Genomic DNA, 15000 nt, shown 5'->3' with positions numbered 1-15000 from the left:
CACACACACACACACACACACACACACACACACACACACAAACTCTCTGGGACACACACACAGAAACACGTGAGACCGTGTGGGAATGTTTGAGGAGTTTCTTATGTAACTGCACCTTGGGTCACACTTGAGGGCAGGGGTGGAGAGAGAATAGCCTTGGCCTTTCACTTCGCTGGTCAAACACAAAGACCAGCGCTTTCAGAAACATTCACATCTCTCTCCCTCTCCTTCTCTCTCTCTCTTTGCTCTTCTGCTCCCTCCCTCTCTCCTTTCCATCTATGCATTTCTTTCTTACTTTTTTCTTTCTCTATCCATCCCTCTTTCTACCCCCATGTCTGGCGTGAATCCCACCCTTTTCTCTCCCTCCCATTCTCTCTCTCTCTCTCGCTCTTTCTCTCCCCTTACCCCCCTCTACCTCCTGCTTTTCTCTCAACACTCTCTCTACTCCCTACATCCCTCACTTTCTTGGCTCTCTCTCTTCTCCCCCATACTCACCCCTCCTATTACTCTCTCCCTCATTCTTTCTTCCTTCCCGTTATCCCTTCTTCCCTCCATGTCTAATTAATTCTCTCTTTCTCTCCCTCTAGCTCTCTCCTCTCTGTCATTCCCCCTCTCTCTCTCTTTCTTTCTTTCTCATTCCCTCTCTCTCTCTCTCTTATTCCCTCTCTCCCTCTCTCTCTCTCTATCTCAGTCTCTCTAGCGTCATTAGGAAGACGTTCCATATATAGTTAGGCCTTGATTATGGTTGTGATTGAGGCGTTAATTGTAGCCGTGCGTATGGGCGCTAATAACAGTAGATTACCATCAGGGCTGTCGGAGGACGGGAAGGGGTGTGTGATTACTTTTACACAGTCGGGCCACTGTGTACAATGAGAGGCTTTTACACTCAAAGTCATCAGCACCACAGAATGGGGCTGATCTCCACTGGATCCTCTTCATATCCGGTAGAGGGGCTACACAGCCAATTCATGGTCTGTGCTGCAGTGGACTGTGTGATATCACTGTGTGTGTGTGGTGTGTGTGTGTGTGGTGTTTGTGTTTGTGTGTGTGTGTGTGTGTGTGTGTGTGTGTGTGTGTCTGTGTGTCTGTGTGTGTGTGTCTGTGTTTGTCAGCAGAGTGTGTGTATGTATAACTGCTTGACTCCATCTATTTGTTTGTTTGTGTGTGGTGTGGTGTGTGTTTAGAACTGTACAGCCTCTCTCCCGCAGGGAGAACTAACAGGATGCCACTCAGAGCAAGAGCACACACACACACACACACACACACACACACACACACACACACACACACACACACACACACACACACACACCATTTCAGCCCTTCACTCCACTGATCCCTCAGTAACACAGTTAAAGAGCTCTTAGACAGCTGAGGTTGGTGAAGGTGATTCAATCAAAGTAACATCACGACTGCAGCAATTACTCGGTTACGGTTATGGTTGTGGTTACGACTGCTCTGGTGGCAGGATTACAGTTATGGTTGTGCTCACGACTGCTCTGGTGGCAGTTTTGGTTATGACCATATTAGTGTTTATGAGTGCACTGTGTCTGAAATGGGACAGACCAAGGCCTTAGTAGCGTCTGAATCAGAGCATTTGTGACTACGTCTATGACTATTACAGTATCTACTGTTTTTATGAACTTATTTATTATTTGAGTCATTCAAATCAGACAAAACCGAGGAAATTGTTGGTTGCAGCAACTCCTAAAACCTGTAAAATATTTTAGCTAAATTCTATTGTTTTCATAGTCTTTTTGCCCTTGATTGTTTACACTCTCTAAAAGGCCTTATCTTGGAGGCCATGTTTGGACATTCATATCTTAAAAAGTATTATTCCTAGATTGACTAAACTTTGTAGAATGGAACACTTATTGTGACACACCTGCCATCAATCGGTACTTTCTCTAGAAATATAATCCTTTGTTAATGTTAATGTACCATTTCAGTTGCTTGTAAATGGCACAAAAATACAAACACACCTTGTTTTATCCGTATTACAGTATTGTCATGATCATTTGTTGTGGAGACTTCGAATTGTGGGAAACATTAATAAACTGATGTATTTGAAGAGAAAATAGTGACTGATAACAAATGAAAAAAAATGTTTTTTTAATACCCTCAATATCACACTTAATGCAAATTTTTCCAAAATCTATAGGGCCCTTTCAAAAGTCAGGAGACATTTAGTACAGACTTTAAATTGTTTACACATGCTTATTATGAGTTGGTCTTCCACCCTAGAAAATGTGAGGAGGCTAGAGAAAATATTTGTCAAGATATTAATGCCCAAACATGGCATTCAAACTGTAAAAATGAAATAATTTCAGTTTGACAAAGATATGGAGACAGATTTGCACAGAAATATCTCACAAGCCTTGGTTTAGGATACATTTATGATATAGACAGTGTTTAAACAAAATCTAAAATGGCATAACAACAACCTTATCTGATTTGACACGGAATGACCCATTTACTATTATTACTGATCTCTAGAATTTTTCGGGTCAGATCAGAGCTTTACATGCTCCAGAATCAAGTCTGTGTGTGTGTGTGTGTGTGTGTGTGTGTGTGTGTGTGTGTGTCTGTGTGTGTGTGTGTGTGTGTGTGTGTGTGTGTGTGTGTGTTTGTGTGTGTGTGTGTGTGTGTGTGTGTGTGTGTTTGTGTGTGTGTGTGTGTGTGTGTGTGTGTGCGTGTGTGTGTGTGTGTGTGTGTGTGTGTGTGTGTGCGCGTGTGCGTGTGTCTACACTCACCGAAGAAGCAGTAGATGATGCCGAACAAGCAGCACATGGAGCAGACGACCGAGGGCACGATCTCGTAGCGCCGCTCGATCTCGTCCTCACATCTCAAGAGCCGCTCCGAACCGCCATCCCAGGGAGGCAGAGCCAGCTTGTGAGCCAGGAAGTACCCGTCATCCGACGCCATTGTGACAGTGTAGGGGTGTATGTGTGTGTGTGTTTGAAAGGGAGGGGGAGGGAGTCGGACTGGTCAGTCAGAGGGTGTGTCCCATTCACAAAGGCTCACCTGCAGAGAGAGAGAGAACAGGGTTTGATCACTAAGGTGTTTCGTATACACTGACATGTCACGTACAACATACAAACACAAACACAAGAAAACAAACAAACACGCATAAAGGAGAACATCCTTCCATCATCATGATCAGGTGTGGACATAACATATTAGTGAGTCGACTTTGAGTTTCAGGTTCATTTTTTTCCCTTAAATGTTTTTATTTGCTTTGAACGAAAAAGGAAGATAAAAATGCAAGGCTGCACTTTGTAGTCTAAACATTGGACTTGGGGGTGGCCCTCCTTTATTGTAGTCTTTATTGTAGTCTTTATTGTAGCTTAGTTTTTTCCCCCATTTGATTATGCTGTGTGCAGTCATGGTATTTTGCACTGCTATATATTTTTCTTCTATGGTTGCTTGCTGAGCTTTGGGTCAATTTAGGTTAAGTTAGAGACCCAAGCTAGTGATTTTGAGCATTTTTCTCTTGGGGCTTATGCACTTTGTTTGGGATAGTGCTGGGGGGTGGGGGGGGGAGTGTCTTTGTTTGGGATAGTGCTGGGGGGTGGGGGGGTTGGGTAAGTGTCTTTTTTGTTTTTTTCTGTTATTTTTCTTTTCACTTTGTCCACTTATGGTTGCACTTTACTTTGATAATTACAGTACTTTTGCCTGAGCCATAGATGCCATCTGTTACAAAATAGATTGTCATGCTTTTTCAATATCTACATTTCCAGGAGTGGGCAGTCAATAAAGTTTACCAACTGGAACGTGAAAGGACTTAACCCAACTATTAAGCATATCAAAGTCCTTGCTCACCTTAAACTCTTGAAAACTGACATAGCTTTCCTTACTGAGACTTGACTATAGTAGGCTGAGAAGAGGCTGGGTAGGACAGGTATAAGTAAGTATAGGTAAGTATAAGTATAAGTAAGTATAAGTATAAGTATATATACTCTTTTGATCCCGTGAGGGAAATTTGGTCTCTGCATTTAACCCAATCCGTGAATTAGCGAAACACACTCAGCACACAGTGAACACACAGTGAGGTGAAGCACACACTAATCCTGGCGCAGTGAGCTGCCTGCAACAACAGCGGCGCTCGGGGAGCAGTGAGGGGTTAGGTGACTTGCTCAAGGGCACTTCAGCCGTGGCCTACTGGTCGGGGTTCGAACCGGCAACCCTCCGGTTACAAGTCCAAAGTGCTAACCAGTAGGCCACGGCTGCCCCTAAGGTATACCATTCCACTTTTAAGGGTAAGGCCAGGGGTGCTGGGATTCTGATTAATAAATCAGTACCATTCGTACTATCTGAAACCAAATCAGACCCTAATGGGCGTTTTGTTATTGTGGTTGGTAAACTCTACAGTCTGCCTGTGACATTAGCTTGTGTTTATGCCCCAAATTGGGATGATTCTAAATTTATGAGTAACTTCCTGTCAAGTATACCATACTTAGACACTCATCAACTTATACTAGCTGGTGATTGTAACTGTGTAATTAATCCCTTATTAGATAGATCTTCCACTTGCATAGTTGCTAGATCAAAAATGGCAGAATGCATAGAGGACTTTTTACAATGTTGTGCAATGTCTGACCCATGGAGATACCTTTACCCCACAAAGAAGGAATTTTCTTTTTTTTCACCTGTGCACCACACCTATTCACACATAGATTATTTCTTCATACATAAAACCCTACTGCCTCTGGTAAATGCCTGTGACTACAATAGTATAGTGATATCTGACCATGCCCCTGTTACATTAGTTTTGACTCTCCCCATCCATAGACCTAATAGATTCAGATGGAGGCTCAATTCACTTCTTTTGTCTGACGAGTCATTTATTGCCTGTGTTAATACTTACATAGACATATTCTTAGAAACCAATTCAAATGATGAGACCTCCCCTTCATTGCTTTGGGAGACCCTTAAGGCCTACCTGAGGGGGATGATTATCTCCTTCAATGGCAGTATCCACAAAGCGCGAATGGCCAGACAAACAAAACTTTCTGAACTTATCTCTGAGGTGGACAAAGTGTATGCTACTGCCCCAACCCCAGAGCTTTATAAACAACGTATTATACAGGCTGGCTGACAGGCTTCAGACAGGCTGAACGGGCTATGTTAAAATCTAGACATATGTCCTATGAATATGGAGAAAAACCCAGCAGAGGCCTTGCTTACAGTCTGAGACATACTTCCATTAGTCATGTCATCGATCAAATTGAATCTGAGCCAGGATTATTATCAGACCCAACAGACATCAATAAACAGTTTTGTGATTTTTACTCTAATTTGTATACATCTGAGTCTCCCACTGATCCGAGTCTAATGGATACTTTTTTTAAGGACCTAGATATCCCTACTGTGGATGAAAAGTTAAGGAAATCTTTGGATAGCCCTATCTCCTTAGAAGAAATAAACAAAGCTATCGTATGCATGCAAAGTGGGAAATGTCCAGGCCCAGATGGCTTTCCTACAGAATTTTATAAGAAGTGTTCAGCAAAATTAGCCCCCTTATTCAAAGCTGTGTTTGATGATAGTCTGGATTCTCAATGTCTTCCACCAACTTTACGCCAGGCTTCAATATCCCTTCTTCTTAAGAAAGGCAAGGACCCCCACAATTGTTCCTCTTGCCGCCCAATAAGTCTTCTTAATGTAGATGTGAAGATATTGGCTAAAGTGCTGGCTCTCCATCTTGAATCGGTTTTGCCCATCATTGTGTCATCAGACCAAAGTGGATTTATAAAAAATAGACATTTATTTTTTAATGTCAGGCGTGTATTCAATATCCTTTATACGTCGTCCACCTCTCAGCACCAAAAAACACTTTTAGCTTTGGACGCTGAGAAAGCTTTTGTTCATGTTGAGTGGAATTATTTGTTTTATGTTCTTAAAGGAGAATTCCGGTGTGATATTGACCTAAAGTGTATTGAAACATAATACCGAGTGTGAACGTATGTCTCATAGCCCATCTCGGCTTGTCCCCTGCACTCCAAAATCTGGCGCTAGTTAGCCGATGCTACCAACAGCTTTTTCAATAGCGGTGCTTCGGCATCGGGCTAGCCATGCAAATAAATCACTGTTTTACACCCATTTACGAAGCTCAATGTAAATGGCTGTTGGTAGCATCGGCTAACTAGCGCCAGATTTTGGAGTGCAGGGGACAAGCCGAGATGGGCTATGAGACATACGTTCACGCTCGGTATCATGTTTCAATACACTTTAGGTCAATATCACACCGGAATTCTCCTTTAAGCGGTTTGGTTTTGGAGAAACTTTTATTTCTTGGGTCAAACTGTTGTACACTTCACCTCTGGCTTCCGTCAGAACTAATGACACTTATTCACCATACTTTCCTCTTCAGCGTGGGACTAGACAGGGTTGTCCACTCTCTCCTCTGCTTTTTGCACTGGTAATGGAGCCCCTTGCAGCCACCATTATGGGCTAGTTTCTATGTCAGTTTATTCTCCTATTACAGGCAACCACTTATTCCCAGCCTCTTTAGAAAAAAACTTTTACGAGGTGGCTTAAAAACGGTGTTTTAAATATCAAAATGCTATATAAGGATGGTGTTTTCATGTCATCCGATCAGGTTAGACAGGAGTTTTCCTCCATTTGTGCAAGGCACAGTCTTATTCAGTTTAAGATTGTACATAGGCTTCATATGTCCAAGGTTAAACTATCTAAAATATTTCCAGGGGTTGACCCTATTTGTGACAGATGTAAGCAGGCACCTGCCACTCTATACCACACGTTTTGGTCATGTTCTAGTTTAACAGCTTTTTGGTCCTCAATTTTTGAAGTATACTCAGCGGTTTCAGGTTTAACTGTTGACCCCTGTCCTTTCATTGGACTTTTTGGCGTTCCATCAGAGGACTTTCCTTTTCAAAAGTCACAACTAAACTGTATAGCCTACTCCTCCCTCTTAGCTCGGCGACTCATTCTTTTAAATTGGAAGAATGACAAATCCCCTTCCTTTGGCAGATGGATCAGTGATGTCATGTTTTTCCTTAAGATAGAAAAAATCAGATACACACTGAATGGATCAATGGGGAAATTTGATGTACTGTAGTATGGCAACCTTTTATCTCACATGTGGGACAACTTACAATGCACCTTGGCTCTGAATAGTGGTTGTACAAGATGACTTTGTAACTACTATGTGGACTTTTTTTGTGTAATGTATGGTTTTTATTTTTATTTATTTTTGTGTTTGTTTGTTTCTGGAGTTTTTGTGTTTACTGTCTTTGTGTATTTGTCTGAAACCACAATAAAAATACATTGACCAAAAAAAAAAAAAGCTTGACTGTTTGTAACTCCTCTGATTTGATTTACACTCCAGTTTTGACACCACATTCCTATTTGCTAAAGAGGTTAGTACCAAAAAGACATGCTAACCCTGCACCATTTCGTAGGCTAGTAAGGCTAATAACACCCACGCTAAACCAGAAGAGGTTATTACCAGAGCCCGTCTACGGAGAGCCTTACCACTCCGTATTAAGTCCCATTGTACCGAATTTTGGATGGAGTTCCACCAGAGTTCCACTGGGGGCGATCGCCATGAGTGTAGAATGAATGGGAGTCAATGGAGCTAGACGGCTAAAATTTTCTCTTTCACCTGATTGTCGTTGACAAATCTCAGATTTGATTGTAGTTTGAATGATTTTGTACATTGAATGAACGAGTACTTATGTTCTTTTGATTTCTTACAGGTTGGGTCGTTGTTGCACATACAGTAACACGCTAGCCCTGTGCTAATGAATGACGTCATTGACACATTTGAAAGGCTTTTTAGAACAATTAAGTGACTTTAAAAAATATAATACTCAACCAAGTGTATTTTCTTTGCCTCCCCTTTCGAATACAATACTCAAATTACTTGAAAAAAAATTAGATCCCGAGAAAAGTGGATTTTGAGGGGTACAGCTCCATAGACCCCCATGCATTCTGCACTCGTGGACGAGCGCCCTCATGTGGAACCACAGAAGGAACTGCAACCAGTTCAGAAACCGGAAGTTTTCCGAGAGTGGCAGTTCTCCCCTTATTAGACATTCTCTGTTATTACACTGTAAATACACTCCAGTATTAGCCTGTGGCTAACATCCCATGTGACTAATATCCCCTCCTGTGGCTAACACCCACCCTAAGGCACCTCACTAAACCAGCAGAGTAGTGTTGCACGGTGTATCGATACTAAAAAGGTATCACGATTCCTTAACGGAAAAAACGGCAACGCAAAAAAAAACACAAAAAACGACTACATGGTTAGTGCCAAGTTCTTCTCTTCTGTTTTAGTCTAGCCTAAGTGAAACGAGTATATGGTTCTCTGGGATAAAGCGAACCTTCCTTCATCAATGCATTTTGACGAGACATAACGAGCTGTAATCATAGGGTGCTAACGTGATGAAAGCGCAATGTTCACGCCAGAATAACATTACCATAACTTGTAAACAATCCATTTCATGTTCAGTCAGTACTACTGGTAATATTTGTCATGGCATGTAGACTGCAATTTGTTTAATAATTATTGGCCAGATGTAAGATAGGATACCCAAAATGCGCTAATTAAAGCCCACAGCATATAATACCACCAAAGCGTGTTGAGTCCTAATAATAATAGCGGCTTATTGTTACGTGGTAGCAAATCATGTTATCAAAGAAATAGACGTAATGTAGGAATGCACACAGATATATTGCAACAGGTAGGCTAATGGTGTAGGCCTATCTGACGAAGACCTGAGCGGTTGGAATATCGTACTTGTACACTGGGCGCAAAGAAGACTATCCTCACATTTTTACCTTTGCAACTGTCAAAGAAATCCCATGAACACGGGAAGGCCTAGGGTAGCCTATACTGTACTGTACATCAGATGGCCTAAAGATTAGGCCCCTCTGCATAGCATTCAGTGATTTGCATGCAGTAATTTCAACACTGACCTTGATCTAGCCTAGTTTGGCTATTTAAAGCTACTTTATTGCCAAAACAACACAATGTAAATGAACTATATCAAACAATAAAGGACTTAATCACACAAAGTAGGCCTACTATTTTACTGACTATAAAAAATGATAATTATGTAGGAAGTTTAGAACCCAGAGCTGCACACTACAAAAGTGCACCGAATTCAACACAAATGATTCAATACACTTGGAGGAGGTATGAGTCCTTTCTTTTCCAGATATCTTAGGATTTCGCCTTAGTATCGTTTCAGTATCGAGCATCGTGATATTTATGGCAGGTATCGTATCGAAGTCATAATTTTGGTATCGTGACAACACTACAGCAGAGAACATCACAGTATGAACGAATGTGCTACAACATTAGCCTCTGGCTAAACCAGCAGAGAACATCACAGTATGAACGAATGTGCTACAACATTAGCCTCTGGCTAAGACCTCTTCTTCAGCCCCTCTGCTAAGGGAGAGCTTAGCTTAGTGCCAAGGGCCAAACACACAGCATGAGGTGCAGCTGAGGTTACATACTGATTAGAACGCGGGTTGAAGCGAGGTGACCCTGACGTAAATCTGGATGTGATCCTAGGACAGATCTGCCATTGACACTGGAACAGGTGTCGATCTGACACCAGAGAGAGAGAGCTGCCAATAACACTGGGAAGATGCAGTACTGACACAAAAGGGATCCAGCGCTGACACTGTAGAGATCCAATACTGACACAACAGCGATCCAGTACTGACACAACATAAATCCAGTACTGACACTATAGAGATTCTACTGACACTACAGAGATCCAGTACTGACACTATAGAGATTCAGTACTGACACTACAAAGATACAGTACTGACACTATAGAGATCTGTACTGCGACTAAACCAGACCTGGTGCTGAAATGTCCATGTTCCATTTGCTTTGAGTTCACTGTGAATGTTTGTCTATCACTATTATTAGATTACTGATCTCTAGAATGGGTCAATTTCGGGTCAGATCAAAGCCATTTATATATATCCCAGAATCAGGCCAAATATACAGCTCTGGAAAAAATTAACTCAGTTGCTGAGTGACATTCAAATTTGTAGTGGTCTCTTAATTATGAATATGACCGTCAACTCATTCCAATATCGCTCAGCAACCATAAGATGACATCAGAAAAAAGTTCAATGGTCTCTTATTTTTTTCCAGAGCTGTATCAGCAATATAAAATACACAAGCAATCTGCGATGGTACTCAGCGAACAAACATGGACGCCAGACTAAGAGTTACTATATAAAAGGAACAATTTGGAATGTTTACACACAAAAAAGCTCAAATGTAAAGGTTCAAAGGAACTGCAATCGCCTTGAGCGTTCTGCTCTTGTGTGCCAATCTGAACACACCTTGGCTCTACAGCTGTCAGTGGAACAGATCAGACCTGCCTTGTGTGTGATGTGTGTTTCTGTGATCTATGTTAATTGCTGCTGCAACACTGGTGCAATCTCCACAATCTCCATTTGGTAATAAAGAAAGTAACCTACCTACCTGCCAACCTATCCATCTATCTGACACTGGAACAAGGATGGGGGGGGGGGGGGTAGAATGACAGAAGGGAGGGAGAGGGGAAAACGAGTACCGATAGAACATGGTGGTTCTACAAGTGGACTCTGCAGATCTGTCCATGACCATGCAGGGACGTCGTCTCTCCACAGAGATGTCATGTCTTCAACCAATCACACATCTAAGACAACTAATCAATCCACTGTGGGGAGTTGATTCAATTTCAATTCGTGGTACTTTCAGATTGTGTCAAAGCCATAGTCTTTTAGTCTGACCAGACGAGATTTGTCACACTGCTGTGCTGCCATCATGAATTTTCCCTTTCTTGAATTTCCCCTTGGGGATCAATAAAGTATCTATCTATCTATTTATCTATGATAAGCAGAAGAGACAAGCTGTGGAGGAGTGAGAGAGGCATAGCCAGGTGGGCCTGATGCAGAGGGTGGAGGAGTGAGAGAGGCATAGCCAGGTGGGCCTGATGCAGAGGGTGGAGGAGTGAGAGAGTGTCTACTGTACATGGCTCATTGCACTAGGACAAACTAAACAGCTAAATATAGTGGCTCCTGATGCTCAGAGTCTCGATCAACCTGAAAGCACACCTGCAGATGCACACGCACACAAGGCTAACAGGAAGGCTAAACTAGGCATGCAACTGCTGCAAACAATTACTTTCCACTAATGGAACTGGCTACACCAGAGATGATAGCAGCATGTTATTTTTAAATTTAAATTACGAACCCGGTGAAGTCCGGCTGTGTAAGGCTGTGCACCTTATAAGTTTAAACTTAAACCCTTGTGTTACAAACCAGCTTGATTTGCTTCATAGAAGAGCTTTGTGTTTCAAAGCTAAATCGTATCTGCACACAGGGAGAGAACTAGTAAATGAGAACATTAGCATCATTATATATGATAACATCATATTTTGGATTGATATGCTTTTTAACATAAGGCTAATTAAAATGATTAACAAGTAATAAGTAAAGTATATAGATTAAATAAATCCTATATATTCTATGTCTCAATAGCCTAGGAGGTATTCTAATATTAATTCTGTTTCCACTGAAAACTACAGTCTTAAACAGGCCTAGAAGGAGTTATAAATCTATGGTATGAAGTAGGCAATCAGCAGTCATTATGTTCTCATTAAAATCTATGGGATGAAATAGGTATCCTGCCTCAGTCATTGCAAGCGCCTCTGATTTTTTAATCACCACTATGTGAATACTGTTTTTAGAATTGATTTAGATTAAGTGTATTATAATTTGTATTTTTGTAATTTGTATTTTATATCTATCTATCTATGTGTGTGTGTGTGTATGTGTATGTGTGTGTGTGGGTGTGTGTGTGTGAAGAGTTCAGATGCAAAACCCTCCAAATCCGTCTGACCACTTTTCTTTTAAATGAGCATTTAAAATCTGGCTCCTATAGGTTTTTGCCTATAAATCGATATTTCATACCATGAAGATAGTGGTATTTAGTGGGGTTTGAAGTAAAATTATTTGATTAACGTATACTATGTGTGGAGAGCATCCACTCTCCATCTTTATCTCTTTTTTGACGTAGGTGGCATTTAGAGGCTTTTGCATCTGAACCCTTCATGTGTGTGTGTGTGTGTGTGTCTGTGTGTGTGTGTGTGTGTGTGTGTGTGTATGTCTGTGTGAGTGTGTATGAGTCTGTGTGTGTGTGTGTGAGAGAGAGAGAGAGAGAGAGAGAGAGTGTGTGTGGGGGGGGGGAGTATTCGTCTGACCTGCGAGACTGTTAAATGCCAGCACTGTTGGCACCCTGCCGTCTCAGTGCACACCTCCAGCTAAAGCGGGTCACTCGCTGCTACTAAATACCCATTACTCTGACAGCCATGCTGCTGGAACACCCCTCTACTCTGCTCTCAAGCGCTCTCTCCCTCTCCCTCTCTCTATCGCTCTCTCATTATCCATCTAGCGCTCTCTCCCTCTCCCTCTCTCTATCGCTCTCTCCCTCTCCCTCTCTCCATCGCTCTCTCCCTCTCTCTCTCTCCATCGCTCTCTCCCTCTCCCTCTCTCCATCGCTCTCTCCCTCTCCCTCTCTCCATCGCTCTCTCCCTCTCTCTCTCTCCATCGCTCTCTCCCTCTCCCTCTCTCCATCGCTCTCTCATTATCCATCTAGCGCTCTCTCCCTCTCCCTCTCTCCATCGCTCTCTCCCTCTCTCTCTCTCCATCGCTCTCTCCCTCTCTCTCTCTCCATCGCTCTCTCCCTCTCTCTCTCTCCATCGCTCTCCCTCTCCCTCTCTCCATCGCTCTCTCCCTCTCTCTCTCTCCATCGCTCTCTCATTATCCATCTAGCGCTCTTTTCATCTCCATCTCTCCTCTCTCTCCATCTCACTCCCCCTCTCCATCTTTCTCCATCTCTCCTCTCTCTCCCCTTTTCTCCCTCTCCATCTCTCTCCCCTTTTCTCCCTCCTCCTCTCCCTCTGCCCTGCTGTGCTATCGCTCTCCATGATATATGGCACTCTCTGCCTCTGCAGCATGTGTAGAGTTCCTCTCCACAGATCTCTAGTTTCCTCTCCTGCACTCCTGCAGCCCCTACAGGGGCATTGGGTGGGCACATTATGTGATTTTATACATGTTTTAATACATATTTATTTATACTATACTGATCATAGCTGCTATAAGGATTGCTGCCAAAATCTTCTTATCTTATCTACTGTATCTGCTCAATAATCTTTTGTTCACATTCACATTGTTCCAGACACTCCAAATGTAGTCATTTACCGTAGAATATTCCCAAGTCTTCCCGTACTTCCCACAGTCATCTGGTGTAGTATTCCAAACCTTCCTTGTGCATCCCTGAATGTTGCAAGTGCTGAATCAAACCCACCTCACCTCACTTTCCCTCATTATTCCTCTTTGCTCCTGTAGTGAGAAATTCCAGAGTGTATGTATTTTAACATTCTAGAATGTATGCATTTTAACATTCATTTTAATCATCACCCCAGCCTTTGATCATGCCAAACCTTTTGTCAACCAAACTGCTCTTGTGACCTTTGTCAGTCAAATGCTCACATGACCCATTGTAACTTAGACAATCATGAGAACCACATGAGGACACATGATGACAATTAATCATTTGATGATGAGTCCTTTACTCTTGACACAATCAAAGAAGGTGGGCTACGCTTTAAATGCAGAGGGAAGACGCAGCTCTGGAGGTTCAGTTGGACACTGCCACAAACGGTGAGCTATGCTGGCCTCCGAGCTCGTAGTTCTAACACCATTGTTAACCAATAAATGCTTCACCATGTTTTCAGTTTTCAAACCTGCCTCTGTCTGCTTGCACTCAATTTGTCTTACAACACTCCTCTGTGGAACTCCAGCTCCTCTTTACTCACACTTCCAACATTTTCCCATTCATTCCATCAATGTACTGTATTCCAGTTCACATCCATCTAATCCTACAGCATTCCAGAATCTAGTCTTCCATTCCTCTCTCTCTCTCTCTCTCTATCTCTATCTCTAATATTCCAGTCCCTTCCCATTTAATAATATTCCAAACAGGCACAGACCAGTATTTCAGTCTCCTTCTTGTCAGGATTCCTTGTAGTATCTCCTCTCCAGTCTACTCATCCTTCACACACGGTCGTCTTTTCCCATCCAGCTCCTCCACACACCCCCACACTCGCCCGTGATGTCTGCCCCACGTCCACACACCCCCACACTCGCCAGTGTAGTCTGCCCGATGCGGGGGCACCGATGCTGGGTCACTGACTCAAGCTGCCAGCCCCCCAGAGTCCCCCGAGACCAGAGGAAAAAAGGAGGTCAGAGAGAGACATGCTCTGCTCTACACACACACACACACACACACAAACACACACACACACACAGTAGTGAAACCAGGACATACAAACACACAAACACACAAAAACAAACAAATAACATGCAAACACATGCAAAACACACATTCTGCACACGCATGGATGCACACACACACACACTCACACACACACACACACACACACACACACAAATGCACACACATACACACACACACAAATGCACACACACACACACACAAATGAACACGAACGCACACACACACACACACACACACACACACACACACACACACAGAGAGAGAGAGAATGGTACAGCATGTGCTCATCATACAATTAGATTGGGGTGAATTGTCTGACCTGCTCTAACACTGCATGGCAGCAGTGGGAGGCATTAACACACTCACACACTCGTTCCCTTCCCTCCTCCTTCGCTCCCTCCCTCCCTCTCTACCTTCCCTTCTTCCATCATTTCTCCTTCATCCCTCTCAGCCTCTCATCCTCTGTTTCTCTCTCTTGTCATCTTTTCCTTTTCCTGACCGTTTCTGTTGTTTTCTCTTACCTTTCTCAAGTGTGTGTGTGTGTGTGTGTGTGTGTGTGTGTGTATGTGTGTGTGTATGTGTATCTGTGTCTGTGAGTAATTGTGGTTGTGTCGGTGTGTCCATGTCGGTGTGTCCATATGTCTGTCTGCCTGCATGAC

At 42.8% G+C, this 15000-nt stretch overlaps 1 protein-coding gene across 1 annotated transcript in view; it reads right to left on the bottom strand.

Moving 5' to 3' along the window:
* Positions 1-15000, bottom strand: part of tmem198a (transmembrane protein 198a) — a 53206-nt gene that overhangs the window by 15365 nt on the left and 22841 nt on the right. Inside the window, exon 2 of the mRNA XM_042077406.1 lies at positions 2754-3024. Within this exon, the coding sequence (XP_041933340.1) occupies positions 2754-2925 (172 nt within the window). The 5' untranslated portion in view covers positions 2926-3024. The remainder of the gene's footprint in view (positions 1-2753; positions 3025-15000) is intronic.

Source organism: Alosa sapidissima, chromosome 2 (assembly GCF_018492685.1).
Source record: "Alosa sapidissima isolate fAloSap1 chromosome 2, fAloSap1.pri, whole genome shotgun sequence".
NCBI classification, from domain to species: domain Eukaryota; kingdom Metazoa; phylum Chordata; class Actinopteri; order Clupeiformes; family Clupeidae; genus Alosa; species Alosa sapidissima.
Note: the sequence above shows the minus strand (reverse complement) of the source record. Positions and strands in the feature narration are given on the sequence as shown.